Source organism: Pongo pygmaeus, chromosome 1 (genome assembly GCF_028885625.2).
Source record: "Pongo pygmaeus isolate AG05252 chromosome 1, NHGRI_mPonPyg2-v2.0_pri, whole genome shotgun sequence".
NCBI lineage: Eukaryota > Metazoa > Chordata > Mammalia > Primates > Hominidae > Pongo > Pongo pygmaeus.
In genome coordinates, this window is record NC_072373.2 from 14887722 (window position 1) to 14914657 (window position 26936).

Here is a 26936-nt window from a genome sequence, read left to right on the forward strand (position 1 = left end):
TGATATTCACTTTAATGCAGTGGTCTGTAACCAAACCTGCAATATCTTTGAGGTATGCCTGCACTTTAAATCATCTCGATTACTTATAATACCTAATACAATGTAAATAGGTGTTATACTGGATTTTTAAAATTTTATTATTTTTACTTTTTTGTTTTTCCTTTTCCCAAATATTTTCTGTTCGGGGTTGAATCCATGGATGCAGAACCCAGAGGGCCAACTGTATACCTCTCCATTTAATTTGATGTAGTCTGCTTCCAAGTGTTTTCTAGTTCTCAGCATAGAGGCCTCCATATATTAGATTTATACCTAAGTATTCCTTTAATTTTTTTTGGTGCTATTCACAGATGGTATTTTTAAGTTTTAAATTCCAATTGTTTATTGCTGATATATAGGAATATAATTTTCCTTGTGTATGCTAACCTTGTTTCCTGCAACTTTTCTATGATTGACTTATAGTTCTAGGAGCTCTTTTTGTGCATCCATTGGTACATTACATAAGATAGTATTATATGTGAGTAGAGCTAGTTTTCTTTCTTCCTTCCAAGTGTGTATGCTTTTTCTTTTTTGTCTCACTGGACTAGCTAGATATCCAGTTACTGTCCCAACATTAAGTGTTGATATTAGCTATGGGCTTTTTTATAGATGGCTTTTATTATTTTACTTGTGTATTTTAAATTCACCCTTCTTCCTTATAAACCTTCCACAAACCCTCATCATTTCTCACTTGGGTTGTTGTAATAGCTCTTGCCTGTATTAAAATGCTAACTCCCATTTATTTCACTTCTATGTATATTATAAATTTTATCTGCCTACTACCCATCCTCTAATTAAAAACAAAACAAAAAAAAGTACATGTGTTTATAACAGGTTTTACTTTTTTTCTTAGAGATTACTAAATACCATTTTATTTCATTTCTTCACAGATCTTCTGGTTCTTGATCATCTTAATTATCAAGTGTCATATATAGGGAACAAGCATTGATGTTCACTATGATTCAAACTATTACTGTCCCATAGTCAGTGGAGCTTTTTTAATGTCCAGAAAGAATACTTTCAATCTTTATGAACAGCCTAGGATTTTGCAGTTGTTTCTGAAGGCTCAAATTGTCCTGCTTCAAATTTTTCTTTGAATTTTAAGTAGTCTCTTCTTTTATCGAAATATTTTATCTGTTGGAAAAAAAAGGATTTGAAATAAGGGCAAGTTATGCAGCTTAGAAAAGCAAACGCACAGATTTAAATGTAACATTATTCAACATAAATTTAAGTGATTTATATTCTAGAACCATTTTCTCTGTGTGTGTGTGTGTGTGTGTGTGTGTGTGTCAGTTGTAACTATGAATGATGTTTTTCTTTTTTCTTTTTTTTTATTATACTTTAAGTTTTAGGGTACATGAGCACAACGTGCAGGTTAGTTACATATGTATACATGTGCCATGTTGGTGTGCTGCACCCAGTAACTTGTCATTTAACATTAGGTATATCGCCTAATGCTGTCCCTCCCCCCTCCCCCCACCCCACAACAGGCCCCGGTGTGTGATGTTCCCTTTCCTGTGTCCATGTGTTCTCATTGTCTAGAACCATTTTGAATTGAGGCATTTGATGAATAAGTCTCTGAGGAGAGTACAGACCAGTGAATCCTAATCCTTTTTGGATTATAGACCATGTTGAGAATTTGAATAACTCAGGAACCTTCTCAAGAAATGGACCCATGTGCACACAGGTCAGGCTTGCTGGCGAGTTGAGTCCACAGAGCTCTCAGGTAGGTCAGAAGGCTTCAAATGAGAACACATTGGACCATTTTTCTTACTTCCCTTCCCTTCCTTCCATTCCCTTCCCTCCCTCCCTCCCTTCCTTCCTTCTCTCTCTCTCTCTTTCTTTCTTGACAGAGAGTCTCGCTCTGTTACCCAGGCTGGAGTGCAGTGGAGCAATCTTGGCTCACTGCAACCACCGCCTCCCAGGTTCAAGCTATTCTCTGGCCTCAGCCTCCCAAGTAGCTGCAATTACAGGCACCTGCTACATGCCCGGCTACTTTTTTTGTATTTTTAGTAGTGATGGGGTTTTGCCATCTTGGCCAGGCTGGTCTCGAACTCCTGACCTCAAGTGATCCACCTGCCTTGGCCTCTCAAAGTGCTGGGATTACAGACGTGAGCCACCATACTGAGCCTGGACCATTTTTCTTATCAACTCTAAATTCATCTTCATTGTCAGACCAGAAAACACTAGTTCTTTTGTTAAAAGCCTTTCTTAGGATTTAATTCTTAAATATTTCAGTGGTGCTTGTAAGTAAAAATTATCTTGGACTGCAAATGTAAAAATCTGCCCTGCGCTGTATCAATCAAGCTGGGATAACAGACACACACAAAGTCAGCTGGAAGGAAACATGTCTCCCAAGGGTGTGCTACAGCCACGGAGTGTGCTAATAGATCCGTTATTTGAGTGACTACTGGTTTCTTATTCATTGGGAAATCTTGTTCTCTAAAATCATCAACTACCAGAAATTTGCTGTTTGAAGTCTTATCTGTAAGAAGGAAACATCCCACTTTTGTCTAGAAGATCTAAGGCGCCCTGACACAGAAGCAGCCTTGATCTCCAACCCAGCTTCAGGATGTCAAATAACATTACTCAACGTGAACATGACACTCAATCTTTTAACTTCAAAGAAAGAAAACCCTGGTCCACTTTTCAATCCAGAGCTGACGATGACACCTATGCTTTGTACTGAGGTTGTCAAAACACCATTTCATTTAAATTTTACCTAAACTCCATTCTTCCCCTAAACTTCTAACAACTCTCTTTTTCTTTGTTGGTGAGAGGCCCACAGTTCTCTGGTGTGTGGTCTTCCTGGTTACAAGCATTCATAAATCAGACTATAGATTCATCCCTGGTGGTCTCAGGCTGATTGGGCTAGGATGGATGTTATATAAGGATACCAAAGGAAGAAGTGGACATTGCCCTTAACATTTTTGTGACAAATTAATAGATGTTTGCATCTCCTGTCACATCTCCAACTGCCTAAGACAACTCCATTTAGAGGTCCTACTGACATTGCAGTCCCAACTTGTCCAGAACTTTGCTCCTCTCCAAACATGTTTCTCCTCTAATACCTATTTCAATGAATGCATCACATCCACCTAGACACTTAGATCTCTTTTCCCCTCTTCACTGCCACAGCACAAACCCTCATCATTTCTCACTTGGGTTGCTGTAACAGCTCTTTCACTGGCTTCTCTATTTCCAGGCTCAACCATCCTTAATCCACCTGTCCCAGGCTGCCAGAGTATCATCTTTCTGAAACCCAAATTTGATCAGGTCACTTGCTTGTTTGAAGATCTTTCAAGGTATCCATATTGCCTTTAAGGTTTGTAAGACAAACAAGGCCACTGATGGCTTCATCCCTGCCCACCTGTCCATCCTCTCTGAATTTACCAGCAGTCCCTGAACTGTTTGTCCTACAGAGCTACCCCATGCTCATTTCCTGTGCATCTTGACTCCATGCCTTTGCATATTACCACATTCTGCCCGGAAAGCTCTCCTCCCTAGCCCTCACCTTCTCTTTCAACCAACAGCCTAAACCCTCAACACATGGTCCTTTCTCTAAAAGGCTAATGAATCAACAAGGATTCGTTGAGAAATACTGTATACACAAACGCGAGTGGTCTCTAAACCACTGAATAAGACCCAGGACAGTAGTGTGAATGCCAAAATACTGGGATTTCTGAGGCATTTCAAAGTTTTATAGAAAAAAGACAATATATGAATTTGATATTAAGATCACAGATCTTGGATATCTGGTTGCTCTGTTTGTGGAACTTTGTTAGATGATGCTAGAATGATAGCCCTGATCCCTGCTCCTAAGTTAGGAACAATAGGAACCTTTTTGTTTTGTTTTTTTTGAGACAGAGTCTCACACTGTCACCCAAGCTGGAGTGCAGTGGCGTGATCTCGGCTCACTGTAACCTCTGCCTACCGGGTTCCAGTGATTCTCCTGCCTCAGCCTCCTGAGTAGCTGGGACCACAGGCGCATGCCACCATGCCTGGCTAATTTTCGTATTTTTAGTGGAGATGGGGTTTCACCATGTTGGCCAGGCTGGTCTCGAACTCCTGACCTCAGGCGATCCACCCGCCTTGGGAGTGGTGTCTCACGCCTGTAATCCCAGAAGACTTTCAATAGGACCATTATACACATCATACTGATGAGTGCTATAAAACAGATATGTGAGTACTAGAGAGAACTAATTTGTTTTGGTAATAGCTAGCATATTAGTTGTATGGCATATTTATTTTGTAATAAGCATGTATTTTTGGTGTTTTGGGATAGAATTACTCATTCTAAATCCCAATTTGGTGGTACTATTTTTATCTTTATTTTGTGGCTGTGACATCAGCTAAGTAAAAGATCCAAATTTTGAAATCATAGACATTCAAATCCTCTCTCTACTACTTTACTGGTTGGCTGGTCTAAGACAAATTATTTTACCTTTCTGAGCCTTAGTTCCTATTGTATAAAGCAGATACAACAGTACCTCACAAGACTGAATGAAAATTAAAGGCAACAAAAACAAAGCGTCTCATTCAGAATGCACTCAAAAGATATTTCCATTTACTTGCCCTCGCGTGTGCCTCCCCACCCTTATGCATACGTATCTCTGGAAAAACTTTTCAGCTTTTATTCTATGGCAATTGAGTGGGACTTTGACAAGGTAATACTTGAAAAGAGAGCACAGGTGAACAGGGAGCAAAGAACCGACAGTGAAGGGCAGGCTGAGAAATAACTCAGTTATGGACTAAGAAAGAACAGTGGTGCAGAAGAAAATGGGTGCAAATGGGAAACGGGCTATCACTGTCAAATGCTGCAGAAGTCAATGGGAATAATTTACTATACTACCTGCTTCCCTTCTTCGTTGCAGTCATCTACAACTTTGCAGGTCACCATCTGATATGGTTAGGCTTTGTGTCCCCACCCAAATCTCATCTTGAATTGTAATCCCCATAATCGCCACTTGTCAAGGACGAGACCAGGTGAAGGTAACTGAATCACCGGGGTAGTTTCTCCCATGCTGTTCTTGTGACAGTGAGTGAGTTCTCATAAGATCAGATGGTTTTATAAGGGGCTCTTCCCCCTTTGTTTGGCACTTCTCCTTCCTGCCACCTTGTGAAGAAGGTGCCTTGCTTCCTCTTCGCCTTCCACCATGATTCTAAGTTTCCTGAGGCCTCCCCAGCCATGCTGAACTGTGAGTCAATTAAACCTCTTTCCTTTATAAATTAACCAGTCTCAGGCAGTTCTTTATAGCAGTATGAAAACGGACTAATACACCATCATTTTCTCCAACAATAATCAGGTCACAACTCGTGGGTACTCAGGTCAAAACTCGCGAGTAATTTCAGTGTCCACATACTGGTCTTTTCAATACCGTGACCTCTCAGTTCCTTGACCTCTTCAATGATCTCATCCTCCAACCTACCTTACTCCCAGGATCAAAGCTTCTATCTTGTCTTCATAACAAACAGAACCTTCCATAATTCCAACTGTGAGAATCCCATTCTCCAACCCCTACCTCTGAACATTCCCTCATGGACTTCATGCCAACAGCCTACCAGTCCCACCACCTTTCCACTGATTGTCTTCCCTCTCATGGCCTCACTTCCCTCCTTACTCCTAAACCCAAAGCTCTCCAATAGCTTCCTGTATTACTAAGAGTAAAAGCACCAACCATGGCCGGGCACAGTGGCTCACACCTATAATCCCAGCACTTTGGGAGGCTGAGATGGGCAGATCGCTTGAATCCAGGAGTTCAAGACCAGCCTGGGCAATATGGCAAAGATCACACCACTGCACTCCAGCCTGGGCAACAAAGTGAGACTGTCTCAAAAAAATAAAAATAAATAAAAATAAAAAAGTACCTCCCTGGCCTCCCATCTCTTGGCTCTAACTTATGCTGTTTTCTTCTTACTGTCCCTTAAACACATCAGTGCAGGTTTTTGTTGCTGTTTTTTTTGTTTGTTTTGTTTTGTTTTTTTTAAAAAAAACAAAACAAAAAAAAACTGAGTCTTGTATGGTCGCCCAGGCTGGAATGCAGTGGCATAATCTCAGCTTACTGGAACCTCCACCTCCCGGGTTCAAGCAATTCTCCTGCCTCAGCCTCCCAAATAGTTGGGATTACAGGCGCCCACCATCACACCCAGCTAATTTTTGTATTTTTAGTAGAGACTGGGTTTTGCCATGTTGGTCAGGCTGGTCTCAAATCCTGACCTCAGGTGATCCGCCCGCCTCGGCCTCCCAAAGTGCTGGGATTACAGGCATGAGCCACTGCTCCTAGCCCATCAGTGCAGGTTTCTGGCTGTTTCATTCTCTCTGCCTGGAATCCTCTTCACCAGGTATCTGCCTATCTGTTCCCTAACTTTTTTCATAACTTTGTAAAAACAGTTTCTGTATAAATAAAACCTTTCTTGACCATCCTACTTAAACCTGTACCCTTGTTTGATTTTTCATCCTATCACTTATTACCATTTAACATCCTTTTAATTCTACTACTTGTCTCTCTCCCCATACTAGAATGTATGGTACATGAGGGCTGAGCACTTTGTCTATTTTTCCTTGCTGTATTTTCCTATGGCACATAGGAGGTGCTCAATAGATATTTGTGGAATGACTAAACGAACAGGATATGCACCAAAAAAATGACTGTGGAGCTGAAGTAGGGCCATCATCTATATTTGGGAGATTTTTTTTCTATATCATTTCATTAAAATGGGCAGGTTATATGTTCTTGAACTTTTCTTTAATAAATACTCTTTTTACAAAACACGTGAATGTGTTACTTTTCTTGTCAGAAGGGGAACACTGAGTCTTCACTCTAGATCCATTAACTGTAATACTCCTTCCCCTGGACAACACAAGTGCTTTAACTGATGATGAACACAGTCATTCCTCTCCTTCACCCCCTGGCAGCAAGACTGGCTACAGAGAGCTTGCACTCAGCTCTGCGGTTCTACGGGTGAGTTTTATAGGTACACACCCCATGTGGGGGTGCTGTGGTAGCTTCATGCTGCCTGCATCTGGACAGGTGAGGTAATGGCCACTATTGGGCCTCTGTCCAGATTCCCTCTGCAAACCTATGCACCCACTCCCCGCTGCGCTGGGCAGTGGCTAACACCAGATGGCTGCCCCCTTCTCCAGAGAGCTGCCCTTCAGCCAATGCCAATGACTGGCAGGCACAAAAGCCATGAATTATGGTACAATTTACACTCCAGAGCTTCCAGAAGGATCAGACTGAAGCTGGACAGCAGCTGAGCTCACAGCCCTAACTTATCTAGTCTCCCTCCTGAGAACACTCCAATAATTCAGTCAAGGCTGACACGCAGGTCCCGGGTCCTAAGTTGATGCTGGTGTCTTTCTCTGAAGCTGGAAGCATGGGAGGAGAGGCCTACTGGGTGCAGGTCATGAGTGTGGGCCCTGCTAACCTGATGGGATTAATGTCCTTATAAGAAGAGGAAGAGCCGGGTGCAGTGGCTCACACCTGTAATCCCAGCACTTTAGGAGGCCGAGGCGGGTGGAACAAGAGGTCAGGAGTTCAAGACCAGCCTGGCCAAGATGGTGAAACCCCATCTCTACTAAAACTACAAAAAGTAACTGGGTGTGGTGGCGGGCGCTTGTAATCCCAGCTACTCAGGAGGCTGAGGCAGGAGAACTGCTTGAACCTGGGCAGCAGAGGTTGCAGTGAGCTGAGATCACACCACTGCACTCCAGCCTGGGTGACAGAGTGAGATTCTGTCTCAAAAACAAAAAAAAAAAAGAGGAGAAAGAGACTGGACCGACCTCTCTGTCTCTCTCTGCTGGGTGGGAACACAGCAAGAAGGTAGCTGTCTTAACAAGTCAGGATGAGGGCCCTCATCACAAACTGACCATGTTGGCATGCTGATCTCGGACCTCCAGCCTCCAAAACTGTGAGAAATAAATTTCTGTAAGGTATTTTGTTATGACAGCCTGGGCTAAGATAGGCATCAACACATAAGCTGGGACTTCAAGCCATGGCTGTAAACAGGATTGCCTTGGACCAGTGAGTAGCAGAGAAGGGAGCTCTAATGAACACGGGCATTTAACAGACTCACAGCAAGGCATTCCAAAGAGCGGTGGCTGCTAGACATGAATGAAGAAACTGGGTGAGAGAACTGTAAAGGGACCCAAGGAGACAGGGCTTTTGTATTCAACTAGACTTGAATTATAACTCAGTTTCTAGAACAACATGAGACTTGTGCAAGCTATTTTCATGGATCCTTTTCTTGCACGGTAGGCACAGGAAGAAGTATGTGGGGTCTGGAATCAGACTACTGAGCTCAAATCCAGGCTCTGTGACTACAAGTGACTTCATGTCAATGTACCCTTACCTATAAAACCGCTAAGAGAGTTCCACGAGAGATAAATAAGATAGATGACACATTTCAAGTGTGTAGAGTGTAGAAGATGTACTCAATTCATGTTAGCAGTGACTAGGACGCAGTCACCTGGAGAGAGGTTGGGGCCTCAGAGGACGGCACCCAGTCTGCTTGAGTGGGAGAGATGTACAATCAAGAACCAAATGGCTGGCTGTAAAAACCCTTTCTGACAGACTGGAATGTGCCCCGGAAGTGTGGGAGTGGGAGCCATCAGGCTGGAGAAAAAGCAGTGGGTTGCAGGAGGAGACAGAGGATAAAAGTGGGATCGAAGGGGAACTCCTTAAACCTGGAGTTCCTCTCAATGCATCTGTCTAATGGGAAAACTACAGATGTATAATATTTTCTGCTAGAATCATTATCTAATTCAATCATAGAGTCCCACATTGATCAGTTTTCAGTTTACATGTCAAGTTATGCATTTTGTTGTCATAACAATCCCATGAGATAGGTTGTATCAGGCTGGTTTTACAGATGAAGAGTTCATCTAAAGCAATGTCTGGCCAGACATGGTGACTCAATGCCTGTTAATCCCAGTGCTTTGGGAGGTCGAGGTGGGAAGATCACTTGAGCCCAGGAGTTGGAGACCAGCCTGGGCAACATAGTAAGATCCTGTCTTTACAAAATATTTTAAAAAATTAGCCAGGCATGGTGGCAGATGCCTATAGTGCCAGCTTCTCAGGAGGTTTAGACAGGAGATCGCTTGAGGCCAGGAGGTCAAGGCTGCAGTGAGCTATGATCATGCCACTGCACTCAAGCCAGGGTGACAGATTGAGAACCTGTCTCTAAAAATTAAAGAAAGAAAAATAAAGTAATTTCTGTTCACTGCGTTCATCCCCAGCTCAGCCACCAATATGATCCCCCCCCCTGCATCACAGCCTTCTTGTGGCCTCCTTCAAAGCCTCTTAAAGGTTTGAGGTATGAGAAGGTAAAACCCCTAAAACCACTTCAACTCTAAAATTATCTGTTTTCCAACTACATGGTATATTTTGGAGCAGCATAAGACAGTGAAAAAGCACAGACAAATCCAAGTTCAAATCCCACACCAGCCAGTTAGGCCTGCCTTAAAATTACAGTTTTGTCACTTGCTGAGTAGTAACAAGAGTTACTTCAATGCTCTGAGCTTCAGTTGCCTCCTCTGGAGATAGAGAATAACAACGTCTTGCTCTGTGGCCCAGGCTGGAATGCAGTGGCATGATCTTGGCTCACTGCAACCTCCACCTCGTGGGTCCTGGTTCAAGCAATTCTCCTGCCTCAGCCTCCTGAGTAGCTGGGATTAGAGGCACGTGCCACCATGCCCAACTATTTTTTTTTTTTTTGTATTTTTAGTAGAGATGGGGTTTCACTGTGTTGACCAGGCTGGTCTTGAACTCCTGACCTTGTGATCTGCACGCCTCGGCCTCCCCAAAGTGCTGGGATTACAGGCGTGAGCCACTGCACCCAGCCAACAACACCTATCTTAACAGGTATTGGTGAAGATGAAAATATCAAGCACTTAGCACACACGGCCCCTTACTAACCTCAGTAGTAGTCCCCTTTCCAATCCCCCCTTATACTAAGGACAGGGAATACAGCGCTTCAATGCCTGTCAGGGAGACAGAATCCACCATATGAACCTTTTCTTTCTTCTGCTTACCAAACTCCTTTCTTTATATTTTGGGTATATGATGACTTACAGGATTTTGGGTGAGCAACTGGGAATGCTTTATTTCTGACAGTAGCTCTAGGTCAATAATTTTGCCAACTCCTGCCCAAGATTAAATACTACCCCTTCAGAAGATCCTGGAAAAGTCTACCAGTGAAATGAACTGGAATCTTTTGGTTATTGTTCATATGTTTGTTGTGTTTTTCGACGCTCTTTAATGTGTCAGTTGACATTCTCCAAAGATCTACCTGAGGTAAGGGCATCAAATAAGGCTGAATTACCAGGCAAGGTTTTCTCTGCGCCTCAAAGAAACTGTTAATTGACATGCCTCAGAGAGTGCTTCATGTCAGCCTACCACTCACAGCATAAGCTCGATGTATCTTAACAGGGAAGAGAAACACATCAAAGTGTGACTTACCCACTGTTGGGGACAACTTGATTCGAAAGAGCTTCTTAACTTCTTGCATTGAGAAGCATCCTCTAAGTTCTCATCTAAACACTTCCAGTACTCATCCCGGGCCCCCCAGCAGACCTGTCTTTGCTTCATAGATGGGGCTGCCATTCCTACTGCGATGAAGCCTGTTGGCCAAAATAACATTTGAGATTAACAATGAACTTTGTAATCTGAAGAGAAGGTAAGGAAAGAGGAAAACTGTCAATCTCCTCTTCCTTTAAAACTAAAAAAAAAAAAGCATGCTTCGGGATTTTGATGATGCAACTGAACCCAATCAGTTCTCAGTGGCAGCATAAGACCACCCGCTCTTGAGGCTTATCTCACACTGTGTGATTTGATCCCTGCTGGGGCGGCCGCGTGGGCTCAGAAAGCCCGGCTGAGAACTGTGGCTCTGTCCCAGTCGCTTAGGGCAGCTCATTTCTCTCCGAGCCCGTTTCCCACCAGTAAAGCAGGGACAGCAGTGCCTAGTTTACAGGGTTACTGTTCGAACCTAAGCGCCGTAGAAACAGGTGTGTGGGGGCCACAATCACCAAGCAGGCGATTGGAGTGCCACCCCGTTTTGCACAGGAGGAACCCGCGGCTCGGGGACAGTAAGGGACCTCCCGGGCCCATAGTCCACGCGCGCCCCACCCGGACCCATCAGCAAGCCGACCTCTCTGCCCGCCCACGTCCGGCTTCCTTTCGATGTCGACGGGAGGAAAGGGTCACGCAGGCCACCAACCGGCGGTGGAGGGCGCGGTGCCGAGTCCTGCCACTGCAGGGTCGCCCCGCTGGCTCGAGCTCTAGAAGCGTAGACCTCCCCAACCGCAAAAAGCAATTCAGCGGCGAAATCGCGGACTCTTTTGACCCTTCCGAGGTACCATTTACTTTCCAAAGAAGGGCGGGACTTCCTGTTTCGCTTTTATCTGTAAGACCAACTTCCGGCCTTCAAGGGCAAGAAGGGTATATACGTATATATCATCGCACAGTGTGTCGCGGAAGGCTTGATATGCTAGTCCCGCGGGACAAGGCGAGCCGAGGAGTTTGTGTGGAAGTTTGCACCTGAGAGTGCGAGAGCTGGACGGAGTGTTACAAAGCCGTGATGCCTTCTCGTTTTGTTTTGTTTTTGATACAGGGTCTCGCTCTTCCGCCCAGTCTTGAGTGCAGTGGTGAGAACAGGGCTTACTGCAGCCTCAAAATCCTGGACCCAAAAGATCCTCCCACCTCAGCCTGCCTCCCAGGTAGCTGGGACTACAGGCGCACACCACCATCGCTTCTTGGATTAAAAGAAAAGGATGAAACGGGCCCCAGAAAGAGGCGGTGACGTCCCAGAACCCATGGCAGGGGAGTTGGGAAAATAAATATTTGTATTGTTTTAATCTCCCTTGTGGCTTTTTTTAACCCCCGAAACAGCAAGGTATTTTTAAAAGGGATGAAGAGAATTGCTTCAAATTTTTTGAGACGTTATTTTTAATATGTGAGTTAATATCTTAGAAACAAAATGAACAAGAAAAAAATTTTTTAAAAATATATATGAGTTAATATCTCAGCAGAATCTTTATTAAAAAGCATGTTTATGGTCAGTCATCTGGCACGCCGTTCTCTTTTCCATCTGCTCCATCATCTAGTTCTAAAACATTTATATAAGATACGCAATTTACAATTTTGCACTCAGTGCAGTTTGATCCATTCCAAATTCAATATATGCAGACTTTTCAGGGTGGCGATGTGAGACTAAGTACCACCAAATATGTGTTCTGCAATATAGAAAGTATTTCTCCCATAGTTAATGCACTCTAATAGTGGAGTTACTTTAGCTTTACCAGAGCCACCCCCTTCTTTTACATCATGTCTATCGACGTCAGTTTACATATAGATATCTTTTAAATATGACTGATGGGATATAAAAGGAATGAAAGGAAAGAGTCTTAGATGACTTCTGAGTCTAAAAAGGAAATGTGTTTTAAATTTAAAATTTATAAGTACTTAATGAAAAACACATATGAAACAAAGTGAAGCGACAGAATTACAAAGAAAAAAATGCCTGGTCATATTGGGTAATTTTAACAGGCCTTTCTCACTAATTGTTAAGACTAGCAAGAGAAAAATTAAGGATATAGGAAACGTGAATAACATGATGTAAAAACGACGCAATTAATATGTACAGAACAACATGACCAAAATCAGAATGTAGTTTTTTGAAAGCAGACACATCACCACAGTCAGCCACATACTTAGTTATAAAGCAACTCAACAAATTTTGAAAATTGAAATAATTGTCATTTTTTACTACAGTGCATTTAAGAGAGAAATCAATAAAGAACTGTAAAAACAAGTCTGAATGACACAGAGACAGAGTCAATGGTATTGAGAAAATATTTTGAACTGAACCATAAAATACAATAGCAACACCTGTGGGATGAAACTAAAGCAGCACTTAGAGGGACATTTATAGCCATAAGTAAGTGTATTAGAAGAGTCTGAAAAGTCTTGAGCTGAAAATCCCTTTTCAAGAAGTTAGAAAAAGGACAGCAAAATAAGACAGAAAACAGAAGGACAGAAATAATGTTAAGAGCAGAAATTAACGAAATGGAAAATAAAAGCAGTGGTGTACCAGAGCCAGCCTGTACTGGCATGGGAGAGCCAATTGTGCACACCTCTTGGCAAGTCCATGATCAATAACATCAAATAAGTAGCTTGAAGTCACCCATGATGGGACTGTTTACACTATGGAACTCAACAAACAAGCCAGGATTTTGTTTTATGTTTGGAGCCAATTCAAATAAGTAGCTTGAAGTCAACCATGATGGGACTGTTTACACTATGGAAATCAACAAACAAGCCAGGATTTTATGTTTGGAGCTAATTCACTAGCACACCACAGCACAGAATAGGTTGAAAGAAACCAAAAGTTGATTTTTTTGGGAAAAAAAAAATTAAAATTGGCAAACCTTTAATAGCTATAAAAGGAGGGATGTCAACAATCTTTATCAAGAATGGAAACTAGAAATACTACAGACATCAAAAAAGTTAGATAATCTTGTAAACAATTTAGTGCAAATAAGATTTAGATGACTGTACAAATTTCAAGAAAAACAAGTAATTCAAAAATAGAGAAACTATTACATAATTTGAATGAGTAGTGAAGAATCTTCATACACACAAATACCAGGTACATGGCTCCACCAGTAAGTTCCTACAAACTTTGAAATAATTCCATTCTTACTGAATAAGGCTACCATAACTTTTGTACTAATTATAAAATCCCCAAACCTCTGAAACACCGAACACTTTGGAACTCATTTGGTGAAAAATATGACTTAAAGTAACATAAGGCTCTTTATACTTGTTATTAACATTATCACTTAGGTGACTGCATATGCTTTTCTATAGAGATATTAATGTATTTCATTATGGGTACCGTCCCAGTTCTTGTTGAGAATATTATACAATATATGTTGTATGTTTCATCCTACCCTTCTAATATTTAAAATAGTCTATATTTCAAACATCTGGCTCCAGGGATTTCAGATAAGTTATGTGGACCTATATAAGGAAAAATCTTTATGACTTAGGTTAAGAGGAATTTTTAGCCATAAAGGAAAGGCTCAGTAATTATCAAATGATGTGGCTGGGCGCGGTGGCTCATGCCTGTAGTCCCAGCACTTTGGGAGGCTGAGGCAGACGGATCATGAGGTCAGCAGTTCGAGACCAGCCTGGCCAACATGGTGAAACCCCGTCTCTAACAAAGATACAAAAAATTAGCCAGACATGGTGGTGTGTGCCTGTAATCCCAGCTACTCAGGAGGCTGATGCAGGAGAATTGCTTGAACCCGGGAGGCGGAGGTTGCAGTGAGCTGAGATCGTGCCATTGCACTCCAGCCTGGGCGACAGGGAGAGACTCTGTCAAAAAAAAAAAAAAAGATGTATTACATACATAAAAATATTGGGCTACATAAAAGTAATGGACTTTTGTTTACCAAACAATACCATGAAGCAAGTGAAAAAATTAGTACCCAGAATATACAAATAACACAAATCAATAAGAAACAGACTTGCCCATTTTGAAAATGGGCAAAAAGCTTAAATAGGCACAGCACCAAATGCAAATGACTAATATATGAAAGGACCAACATTCTCATTAGTAACTATAGAAAGGAACATGAAAATAACAATGCAGTACTATTAGACACCCACCAGATCAAAAAATAATTTAAAAGTCTGACAGAAACAAGTTTTAAGGAAGAAGCAAGGAATATCCTCATACACTGTGGTAGCATAAATTGATACAATCAGGGAAAACAGTGTGGCATTATCTAGTAAGATTGAATTATCTAGTAAGATTGAAGATACACATTCACTGTGACTCAGCAACTCTACAGAATTTCCTGTACATGTGCATTTTTGTAATAGCTGAAACCATTATGCAACCCAAACTTGTATCAACAATAGAATGGATAAATTATGGTGTAGTCATACTGTGAAATATAATACAGCAACAAAGAGAAACAAACGATTATTTACAATAACATGGTGAATTGCCATACTGAGACAACCAATGAATACAGAATGTTTCCACTTACATAAAGTTCAAAAACGGGCAGAACTCTACTATATTGTTTAAAATACAGTCATAAGTAGTAAAACTATAAAGAAAAGCTAAGAAATGATTATCACAAATGTTCCTCTCTAGGATGAGAAAGGAGATATGATCAGGGAGGGGCACATGACAGGGCTCCTGGGATGTGGAGAATGTTTTATTTATGGACCTGAGTGTTCGCTTTATAATTATTCTTTAAATAAACTGTACATATATGTTTTATTCACTTTTCCATAGGAATGTATATCTCACAATTTCTAAACAAACAAAAATGAGTAATTGACCTGAGGAAGGTCATCTTTAATAAATTTGATTTACAGAAAGGGAAAAATAGTGGTCATACAGAATATTTGCAGTGTTATTACTAAATTTTTAATGAATTTAGTATCTTAAGTGCTCTTCGAGGTCAAAAGTTAGTGGTCTCTAGTGCTAAATGCCACCGTGCACCTAAGCAATTCCTAGTGGTCTGTGGTAAGCTTAAGGGATAGACAAGGAACATATTACCAGAGAGATGCAGTGAGTTGCAATAACATTCCCCACCTTACCCCTGAAGAAGTCTAGTTCGCCAACTGGGAAATGCTGGTTTCACTAACAGAGCAAAAACAAACTAGAAGAGAGGAATTTTCAGGTGTTGATAAGAAAAAGAAAATTAACACAGGATAACAATTGCAAAGACCATTTCACCTTACAAAATCTTAAAGATTAAAATGGAAGAATGTGGGTGCTATAAAATGATTTCAAGTGTGCTGTTTTGACACAAAGAGGGTGTAATCACCCAGCCTATGTTTGGAGGAGAGAGGAGGCGAGGAGGAGTCAGTGTGAAGAGGTGGAAGACGTGTTGTGCTGGGTTGCCATCCAGAGGAAATTTCGAGTGGGTGCTCTCTAGTCGGAACGAAGTAGATCCCCAAACCACTGGTGGGCAGGGCCAGACAGACCCAGTCGCACTGAAAATGTATGTGTTGTTTTTCTGTTGCTGCCCACAGACTTTTATTTATAATCTGTACTGTTACAAAGCAGTTATCACAGACACCTACTCACGGACACAAACCGGAGAACGATTCCCTTGACTTCAGTGTTGCTACAGCGATCTTCTGAATTTCTTCTAGATCTCTGTGCTGTCTCCTTGCCTTCCTCAACCCCCTTAACTATAGGTATACACCAAGATGCTGTCCCTTCATTTCTGTCTCTCTCTCTCTTGCTCTCCTCTCTCTCTCTGCATTGCTTTAGTTGGTGAGTCGATTCACTCTGATAGTTTCAGTTAGCCCTTCTGTCACAAAGACTTGCAAGACTATGTTTTGGTCCTTAAAAGAACCTTTGTGACAGTTTTCTTGTTCCACATCCCTACTAGATATCTTTACTAGTTTATCTTTCCATCATTCCAAGACGTTCAGAACTGGACTCGATGTTTTCTCTCTAGAAGTGCTGCTCTTCTTAAGCTGTTCCTTTTCATCAGTTCCACAAGTCCTTTGTCTTCCCATTAGAAGACTTCCAATTCTCTTTTATGCTCCCTGCTCTGTATTTACATAGCCAATTCATTTCACAGACATTATGCATCTGTGCAGTGCCAGCCTCCATGGTAGGCCTTGGGGATAAAGACAAATAAGAGGCCAGTGGCTCATGCCTGTAATTCCAGCACTTTGGGAGGCCGAGGTGGGTGGATCACGAGGTCAGGAGATCGAGACCATCCCGGCTAACAGGGTGAAACCCTGTCTCTACTAAAAATACAAAGAATTAGCCAGGCATGGTGGCAGGTGCCTGTAGTCCCAGCTACTCGGGAGGTTAAGGCAGGAGAATGGCATGAACCTGGGAGGCGGAGGTTGCAGTGAGCTGAGATCGTGCCACTGCACTCCAGCCTGGGCAACAGAGCGAGACTCCGTCTCAAAAAGAAAAAAAAAAGACAAATAAGGTAGGTCTCAGCCTTTGAGAAGCTCAGTCTAGCGGAGGACATGGACCATATTATCCTCTAATAAAGGGCAATGAGAGCTATGATAGAGGCGGGCACCCAATGCAATGGGTGTCCAGAACAGGAGTTTGCCAAGAGAACTCAAAATGGGGAACACAGGTGGTATTAGAAACAGCACAGTGCAATGGAGAAGAGTATTGTGTTCAGAGGCAGTCTACGCTTGAATTCTATTTCCTCCAGTGTCAAGCTGTGCAACCTTGGTCAGGTTACTGAATTTTTATATACATTGGTTCCCTCAACTGAAAATGTGAGTGGTAATATAGACCTTAGGTTTCTTGTGAAAGTTAAATGAAACAAGCCATGCAAAGCACTTAGAACAGTGTCTAGCACATTAAAAAATTTCATTCATTCAACATACATACATACATACATATATAGATATATATATAGAGAGAGACAGAGAGCACTTACTATGTGCTGTTTTAGGGGCTTGGAAGACATCAGAGAACATATTGATAAAAATTCCTACCTTCATGGAATGTGCATTTTAGCAGGGAGACAATAAGCAATAAACATAAAAAACAAAGTATATGTAGTATGTTAGGTAAGTGTTATAGCAAAAAGAAAAAAGAAAATGTTAATTATTAATATTACTCTATTATAGAAGTCACTTCATCTTAGACTTAAAGGAAGAGAAGTCTTATGAACAGAATAATGTTTCATCTCATCTAAGATGCATTCATCATAAGTTGCACCATTATTATTATATTATTATTATTAATTATTATTATTATTATTCTTGAGACAGAGTCTCACTCTGTCCACCAGGCTGCAGTGCAGTGGCCTGATCTCGGCTCACTGCAACCTCTGCCTCCCGGGTTCAAGTGATTCTCCTGCCCAGCCTCCCAAGTAGCTGGGACAACAGGCGCGTACTACCACGCCTGGCTAATTTTTTGAATTTTTAGCAGAGACGGGGTTTCACTGTATTAGCCAGGATGGTCTCGATCTCCTGACCTTGTGACCTGCCCGCCTCGGCCTCCCAAAGTGCTGGGATTACAAGTGTGAGTCACCACACCCAGCCTGCACCATTATTTTATATACCACTAGGAAAAGAAAAAACATTGCCAAATTGAGTATAACACAATGCTCTTTATTATCGAGGATTTTTCTTTTTGTTTTTGAGACAGAGTCTTGCTCTGTTGCCCAGGTTGGAGTGCAGTGGCATGATCTCGGCTCACTGCAACCTCCGCCTCCCGGATTCAAGCTATTCTCATGCCTCAGCCTCCCAGGTAGCTGGGATTACAGGCGCCCAGTACCACACCCAGCTAATTTTTGTATTTTTAGTAGAGATGGGGTTTCTCCATGTTGGCCAAACTGGTCTCAAACTCCTGACCTCAAGTGATCCACCTGCCTCAGCCTCCCAAAATGCTGGGATTACAGACATGAGCCACCGCGTCCAGCCCCACCTAGGATTTTTATCTTAAACATTAAAACCTATTTAGACATATTTAGGCATGGATTATTTTCATTGTATTATACTTTTAAATACATTAAAATGAAAATAAAAGCAGAAATTGATTAAGGTATTCCTAAAACTTCTTTATATTTAGTCCTCTAAATCACTTTTTGATTCAGTCAGAAATGTCTTCCCTTCCCTTTCAGACAAAGCAAGCAGTAATACGAATGTCCAGAGATAGGGCAGAACCCGTTTCTTGAGAACAGTGAACAGCTTAGTATCCCTAGAACATAGGGTGCAGGATGGGTGTTTGTGGGAAAGAGGTGAGGAGGTCTCTTTATCATTGGAGCCTACTGTCCCCTGATTAAAAACAAATCTCACTCTTTTCTTCTTAATTCACAACATTCACGTATTCAACAGACACTTACTCAGTCCCTGGCCACATGGTGGTCCAGACACAGTCCTGGCCCCCAAGCTGCTTTCAAGCCCCCCATATCTGGGTCCTTGTATAACAGATTCTGATTCTTCTTGGCCTGAGGCTCCAGATTCTTTCTCTTGCATCCATCCTTGCCCTACTCTGCTGGGCAAGTCTTACACAAGTGCCACTTTCATCACATTGCTCTGATCCATCCTCAGGCATAAATGATGAACAGCTATTTGATTTCTCAGCCTGATATTAGGAGTCTCTAGTCTCTGCAATCTGACTCCAGCCTTCCATAGCCTGTTGGTTGTTCCCTGCTCCTTCTGTCAGGCCCCTTCTTGGCTGGTGCACCCACCCACTCATTCCCACATCTACGCTGGTTCTTACCTTTGCTCTCACCTTTGATGCTCTTCTCCAACCTGCTCAGCAACGAAATCTGATGCACTGGCCCATATCCTTTCAGAAACTTTCAGTGACAGGAGAGCACACTCATTTGGCCTTTTCCTGATGGCTTTTGTATTCCTAGCCAGTACAACACGTTCTGGAATTAGCCCTCTCCACAGCCAGGCACAGTGGCTCACGCCTGTAATCCCAGCAATTTGGGAGGCTGAGGCAGGTGGATCATTTGAGGTCAGGAGTTCGAGACAAGCCTGGCCAACATGGTGAAACCCTGTATCTACTAAAAAATACAAAAAATTAACTGGGTGTGGTGGCGCACACCTGTAATCTCAGCTACTCGGGAGGCTGAGGCATGGGAATCGTTTGAACCCGGGAGGCGGAGGTTGCAGTGAGCTGAGATCACACCGCTGCACTCAGCCTGGGCGACAGAGCGAGACTTTCTCTCAATAAATAAATAAATATAAATAAATAAATACATAAATAAATACAAATTAGCCCTCTCCATTTATTTCATGGTCTGTTTGATGTGAAATCCCTGCCCTCAGTTCTGCTTAGAGAAGGGGTTTGGTAATTTCCCATTTATTCCTTATAGTACATAATACCTTGTCGCTACATATGGGAAACACCTAAGACACAGCTGCCATTTGCATGAAGAATGCACAGTGAAAAGAGGAATTGGACTGCTTAATACATAATATCTCTCATTTGACACACAAAGGTTTATGGAGTGAGTGTGTCTTATGCACTATGCCTGATGTTCGGGGAAGCACAGCTCAATGAAATGCAATCTTTGCCTTTGATTTGTTCATAGTCTGGTGGGGAAGTCAGATATGAAAACCTAAAGTCACACTGTAATAAAAACTAATCCTGAGCTGTGGGCCGAGGATTGTGAGCACAGAGGATGGGGTAGCACATCCTTTCTGGGAGAATCAGAGGGGCCTTCACTGAGCAAGTGAACTTGGAGGCTACACTGAAGAAAGAGTGAAATGTTTCCCAGATAGAAAGGGAAAAGGAGGCATTTGAAGCAGAGATAAGTGCAAAGGCCTGAGAACCTAAAAGAACTTAGTGCCTTATTGTTCTCAGCCTCACTGAGTACTTCCTAATTTAGAGCCTTGCATTGGCTGACCCCTGGGGTTCCTCTACCTGCGGTGGTTTCTCCAACCACTTCTTCTCCTCCAAGTCTTGGCTTATCAAGTCCTAAGCAATTCTCCCTATTTAAATTAAAACCTGCTCCCACCTCCATTGGCCAATATCCCAACACCAGTTTTGAATATTCCATTCTCCATTGATTTAAGATATCAATTTCATCCATGAGAGCTTATATATATAGTTTATAATATTATAGCTGAGTAAATCTATTGATCAACTATATATGTATCTGTGTATCTATACATCTACCTAGTTAGCTATCAACCTATATGTATGTAGGTATATATTCTTTTTCTTTTTTTGAGACGGAGTCTTGCTCTGTCGCCCAGGCTGGAGTGCAGTGGCGCGATCTCAGCTCACCGCAATCTCTGCCTCTTGCGTTCAAGCGATTCTCATGCCTCAGCCTCCCGAGTAGCTGGGATTACAGACATGCGCCACTGCGCCCGGCTAATTTGTTGTATTTTTAGTAGAGATGGGGTTTCACCATATTGGCCAGGCTGGTCTCGAACTCCTGACCTCACATGATCCACCCGCCTTGGCCTCCCAAAGTGCTAGGATTGCAGACATGAGCCACCGCGCCCAGCCGTATGTATGTATTCATCCACCCATCCATCCATCATCCATCTATACAGCTAAGCTTGCATTGTGCTATTCACTCAAAACCCACACATTTTCATTGCTGTTGCTGTTATTAAATGATTTCTTAATTACTGAGAGAAGTATATTAAAATATGTCACAATTATTATATATTTGTCTCTTTGTTTATATTTCTAACAGTTATAGCTCACAGCTATCTTGTTAGGTATATACGATTATATATACCATCAACATACATTTCTTATTTACTCATTTAACATTTCTGGCCTTGAATTTTATTAACTGATATTAATATTACCTCATTTCCTTTCATTTTTCTAGCATTTCCCCTTAGCGTATCTTTTAAAAATCATTTATTTGCATCCTTTTTTGGGTCATTTTGTTTTAGTTTTAGTTTCACCTCTTGTACAGAGCATACGGTGACACTGAAAATTCTTCGGTGAGAATCTCTGTTTTTTTTTTTTTGAGACAGAGTCTTACTCTGTTGCCGGGCTGGAGTGCAGTGGCACAATCTTGGCTCACTGCAACCTCCACCTCCGGGTTCAGGTGATTCCCCAGCCTCAGCCTCCTATGTAGCTAGGCCTACAGGCACACGCCACTATGCCTGGCCAATTTTTATTTTGTATTTTAGTAGAGACGGAGTTTCAACACGTTGGCCAAAATGGTCTCGATCTCCTGACCTCATGATCCACCCACCTTGGCCTCCCAAAGTGCTGCGATTACAGGCGTGAGCCAGCGCGCCCAGCTGAGAATCTCTGTTCTTAATGGATGACTGTAACCTATTTTCATTTACAAGGATTACAATTGCATCCGAAATTATTCCAGTCTGACCAGGCCTGTTTCTGGTAGGTGGGAAAAGAGTATAAATGAGAACCCATGCCTCATATGCTTGGTACTTAAAAGTTATGAATCAAGCTGAAAATAAAATGATTTTTCCTGTACCTTGATAAGCGTACCTTCATAACAGCAACATTTAAAAAGATGTATAAAGGTATAGTTTTTATAAAGTTTCCAAAATGTCAAAGATGGCTGAATTTAATTATTATTACCCTTATCTGGGAGTCCTGTTGATGAGTCAGCAATATTTGATTGAGCAACAAAATAATCTATTCGAAAGTATGTATTCTGTAAAATGTATCTTTCTTGCCTTTGTTTCAGCAGAATTGTTAATTATGTTGTCAAAAGAAAGAGTTTCTAGATCCTGAGGTAGAACTTAGGTAAAAAATAAAATATAAAAAATAGAAGGAGTTTCACATAATTTGTATACAGATCTAAAAGAATTAAGAAGTAAATATAATTGTGTTCAAATTACACCAAATATATATTTATAAAAAATGTAAATTAAAGTAAATGTAAAGAATTTTTAAAAAGTTATTTTTACATATTTTCATGATGTGGTTATGCTAAAGTATTCAAACTTATCTATTAAAATCTATAAGGCAAAACCAGTGATAATCAAGGTCTATGAAGCAATAAATCATTATTATTATAATGAGTTGAGTTTTTATTTAATTTTCTAAACATTTAATTATATACTTACTAAATGCGTTTGTAAAAAATATTTACAAGTTTAGTGTACAAAGTTTGGCTGCCAATGTAACAAATTGGTATCATGTCTCACTCTAGACCTTTAAGCATACATCTCTAAGAGTATTATGAATTATTTAATAATAAAAATGTGGTTGGGCACTGTGGCTCATGCCTCTAATCCCAGCGCTTGGGAGGTCAAGGCGGGCAGATCACTTGAGGTCAGGAGTTCAAGACCAGCCTGACCAACATCGTGAAGCCCTGTCTCTACCAAAAGAATACAAAAATTAGTTGTGCATGGTCGTGCATGTCTGTTGTCCCAGCAAATCAGGAGGCTGAAGTGGGAGAATCTCTTGAACCTGGGAGGCAGAGGTTGCAGTGAGCTGAGATCACGCCACTGCACTCCACCCTGGGCAAGACAGCAAGACCCTTTTTTTTAAAAAAAAATTGCAAACTGTTCTGCAATTTCTGGGATCAACTATTATGAACATCACACTAATTTGTAAGTACCTCCAGAACCATGGATTGGACAAAAATGGGTGCTTGCCATTTCTGGGAAAATATATTTTGTCATACAGGAGTCTGTTACATTCATGCTACCTGAGAAGAAAGAGCTCACAAGTTAAATTTTCTTTTCTGTTACCAAAGCAATTCTGCCACGCAAGTCCTCCCTGCAAGCCAAAGAATCTACATACTGACATTAACAATGATACTACATGAAACTTTCATGGTATTTGGACATAGTTCCTGCTGTTTCAAGGTCCTAGGCCAGTCATGAGAGCTGATATTTAGAATTGTTACACATTGTAATACCTACATGACCTAGGTGAATTTCTATCCTGTCTTAACCCTGCTTATCTTTAGGAAACAGGATGCCTGAGGTCTGAATTTCCCCCTTGTGACCTAACTGACTAAGACTGGTGGGATCCAAGATGGCAGCTCACTTGACCTCTGAAGAACGTCTAACTTCATTATAGTCTAATGTCCATGCTAAATGACTCTCCCACCAGTGCCATGACAGTTGACAATCACCATGACAACAGCCAGAGGAAACCATGAAAGGACAAAAAGGAAAGCGCACTCTGGTTTTGAGCGGTTCTCTGCCCATTCCCATAAAAGACATGAATACTCCTCCTCTTGCTTTTAATGCTTAATTCCTTCATTAAAGATGCCCTATATTTGTGATGTACACACTTGCAAGAGCTATGAAATTGATTTGTGAGCCAAGCTCCCACTTCTCAATTCTACGGCCATCGAACAAAACCTGAACTGCTTGATGCTCACTTTTGTTTTTGTTTACTGGCTTCTGAACTGAACAGAGAAAGACCCCATTTTGGAAAGACAGACTTTGTCAGTAATAGGATCTCACATTCAGAGCTGAAGGCTAGATCCCATATGATAAAGCAACTTGTTCTTGCTCTTGTTTTACGCTATCTTTTGAAAACATTAATTACACCTTATTTTAGTTCTCTTACGTTCTTTTAATTTATAATTTATTCCTTTTCCCTAGATGGTAGTGCCTCTCACTTTTTGGTTTAATGTCTTCATTCATACTGTTGATCTTGCTTAAATGCTCGGTAAATTTTGTGGTCTATCTGTTCATGCTTGTGATTGCTAAATTATGTTTTATTTAGTACCCTGTCTCTTTTTGTAGAGAAAGGGTGGGAATTGCTCAGAACTGCCTGCTTTATGTTTTCATTTTAGTATGAGTTTTTTCTGGAGTTATGTAGAGCAAATGGTTCCTACTCCTGCTAACACTTTCACCTGTGTATGTGTTAAGTTGCAGTTTTTATTTGCTGTCTTCCCATAAGTAAAATCCCGTCTCCTTTCTATCCTAAAGAATTCCTCAACATTTCTGATACTCTATTTCCAGGACTTGAAGTGGGAGAGGAAGTAGGTACTTAATCTTAATCTAATCTCTTTCCTTTTCTTTCTTTTTTCTTTTCTTTTCTTTTTTTTGAAATAGAGTCTCACTCTGTCACCCATGCTGGAGTGCAATGGTGCTATCTCCGCTCACTGCAACCTCCACCCACCGGGTTCAAACGATTCTCCTGCCTCAGCCTCCTGAGTAGCTGGGGCTACAGGCGTGTGCCACCATACCTGGCTAATTTTAGTATGTTTAGTAGAGATGGGGTTTTACTATGTTGGCCAGGCTGGTCTGGAACTCCTGACCTCAAGTGATCCACCTGCCTCAGCCTCCCAAAGTGCTGGGATTATAGGCATGAGCCACTGTGCCCGGCCTTTTTCCTTACTTTTCCAAAACACTTTAAGAAATACCATAGTGAAGCAAAACAATAATGTTTACAGAAAACACAACTGCACAAACATAGCTGCCTCTCAAAATTAACCCTGTGATGAGTGATAGTGACACTCCGCAGGCTTCAGGTCAGTCCCTCTCCTTCTTAATGTTCACCTCCCACCTGACTCCCAGCCTATCCCTCATAGCAGCCAATATTCTATTATTTCCCACCATAACATAAGATGAAGGCATACTTTTGACCAGTTTGTCCCCTTTCCAGCCATGAGAGACCTAAGATTTGAGCTTTTTTGTCTCTTTATGTCTGAGGATGTATAGAGATTAATTAAGTTCCAGGGTGAGCAATGTGCTGTTACTGGCATAGTAAATAATACTTCAACACACTACAGGTGAAGCCCCTTCCCACCATTAGCCCACACTAGAGCAGTTCTTTAAGCATTCAATAATCAGAACCCACATAGAATGTTAATTGCCTCACATCTGTAACCAGAGAGTTATTCTGTCCTCTGGATAGTGTACCCTATGTTTTTATTAGCTTTTAGTGCCCACGATATTTGCACTTATTCTACTTATAGCAGCTACAACCCTAAGATGTGATTTTTCATTCATCGTGTTCCCCTGAAATGATTTTGGTTTGGCCACGAACAGAGGACTTCACATATATCACTTATTTATTTGTTTCATGAATACTTTTAAGAATGTAGTCTGCATAATTGAAACAGTTCTTGCCTTTAAGAGACTTGGAAGTTAATAAGAGGACTGACCAAGGTCACCAAGACATCCAATATGAGGCAGTGGTGTGAGATAGTTGGCACTCAAGGGCAGACTTGGTGCTTATTTGATTTTGGGGGACTGGGAACTGCTTCATGAAGGAAATAACTTTTGAGTTGAGCCAAACAGGATGAATAGGATTTTCAGAAACAGGTGGGGGACAGGCCGGCACCATCTTAGCTTGTTCAGGCTGCAATAACAATACCATAAACTGTGATATGATTTGGCTCTGTGTCTCCACCCAAATCTCCGTTGAATTGTGATCCGAACGTTGGAGGTGGGGCCTGGTGGGAGATGATTGGATCGATGGTTTCTAATGGTTTAGTACCATCCCCCTAGTGCTATCTTGTGTAGAGTTCTCAGAAGATCTGGTTATTTAAAAGTGTGTAGCACTTCCCCCTTTCCTCTTTCTCTCTCTCCTGCCACCACCTAAAAACACGCTTGCTTCCCTTTTACCTTCTGCCATGATTGTAAGTTTCCTGAGGCCTCCCTAGCCATGCCTCCTGTACAGCCTGTGGAACTGTGAGTCAGTTAAACCTTTCTTTCTTTATAAATTACCCAGTCTTAGGTAGCTCTTTATAGCAGTGTAGGAAAGACTAATACAAACTGGGTGGCTTATAAAAACTAAAAAATTATTTCTCAGAGTTCTGGAGGCTGGTAAGTCCAAGGCCAAGGAGCTGGCAGATTTGGTGTCTGGTGAGAGCCTGCTTCCTTGTTCCTGTGTCCTCAGAAGGTGGAAGAGGCAAGAGAGCTCTCTGGGGCCTCCTGTATAAGGGCACGAATTCCATACATGAGGACTCCACCCTCATGAACTAATCATCTCCCAAAGGCTTTACCTCCAATCCAAATACCCTCACATTGGGGATTAGATTGGGTATATGAATTTGGGGCTGGGCAACACAAACATTCAGTCTATAGCAAGAAGAAACAGGTAGTACGGTAGGGGCAAGATCTGGGAACAACAAGAAGCTCAGATAAAGAGAGGGGCATCTGTAGGGGAGTGGTGGGAGATACCAAAAAAATCCAGACAAGGTTCTAATGTAGAGGGTATTCAATGCCATGCTGACACATTAGGGCATTCAGTGGTCAGCAACAGAGAGCCACTGAAAGTAATTAAGCAGGAGAACAACATGCTTAAATATCTTGTTTATTATAGCCCATCATCTCAGTCTGAGCTCCTTTTGATCTTGAGTCTGTCATTCAAACTACAGAATTATCTCTTCTAGCACTGCCACCCCCTGCAGGTTTGACAGACATCTTCAACTATGCTTTTCTAACTAGACTATCAAAGCATACAAAATTCATAGCCCTCATCATATCCCTAACAGTGACTTCCCTCCAGGT

The 26936-nt window shown here is 41.7% G+C and overlaps 1 protein-coding gene and 1 long non-coding RNA gene across 3 annotated transcripts; one reads left to right on the plus strand and one right to left on the minus strand.

Annotated features, from left to right (window-relative positions):
• Nucleotides 1-557: 557 nt before the first annotated feature.
• Nucleotides 558-11173, minus strand: LOC129033692 (cytochrome c oxidase assembly factor 6 homolog). Of its 2 annotated transcripts, none has more exons than XM_063671025.1 (3): nt 10857-11173; nt 10497-10657; nt 558-1170 (listed from the first exon to the last, which is right to left on the minus strand). In XM_063671025.1, the coding sequence occupies exons 1-3, from the start codon at nt 10948-10950 to the stop codon at nt 1075-1077; spliced, it is 351 nt and encodes a 116-aa protein (XP_063527095.1). In that variant the 5' UTR covers nt 10951-11173; the 3' UTR covers nt 558-1074. The 2 variants fall into 2 exon arrangements, with proteins under 2 accessions (XP_063527095.1, XP_063527097.1); XM_063671027.1 differs by having other exon boundaries at nt 11023-11156.
• LOC129033698 (uncharacterized) lies at nt 11169-11890 on the plus strand. The gene is made up of 2 exons (XR_008501653.2): nt 11169-11388; nt 11647-11890. It is a non-coding gene; the product is annotated as an uncharacterized LOC129033698 (long non-coding RNA).
• Nucleotides 11891-26936: the final 15046 nt, after the last annotated feature.

Coding starts and splice junctions, on each gene's coding strand:
- LOC129033692 (XM_063671025.1), bottom strand. CDS start 10,950: ATGAGCTGCCCTAAGCGACTGGGACAGAGCCACAGTTCTCAGCCGGGC. Junction 10,658..10,856: donor CAGGGATCAAATCACACAGT/GTGAGATAAGCC, acceptor TTTGGCCAACAG/GCTTCATCGCAGTAGGAATG. Junction 1,171..10,496: donor CAAGTTGTCCCCAACAGTGG/GTAAGTCACACT, acceptor TTTTTCCAACAG/ATAAAATATTTCGATAAAAG.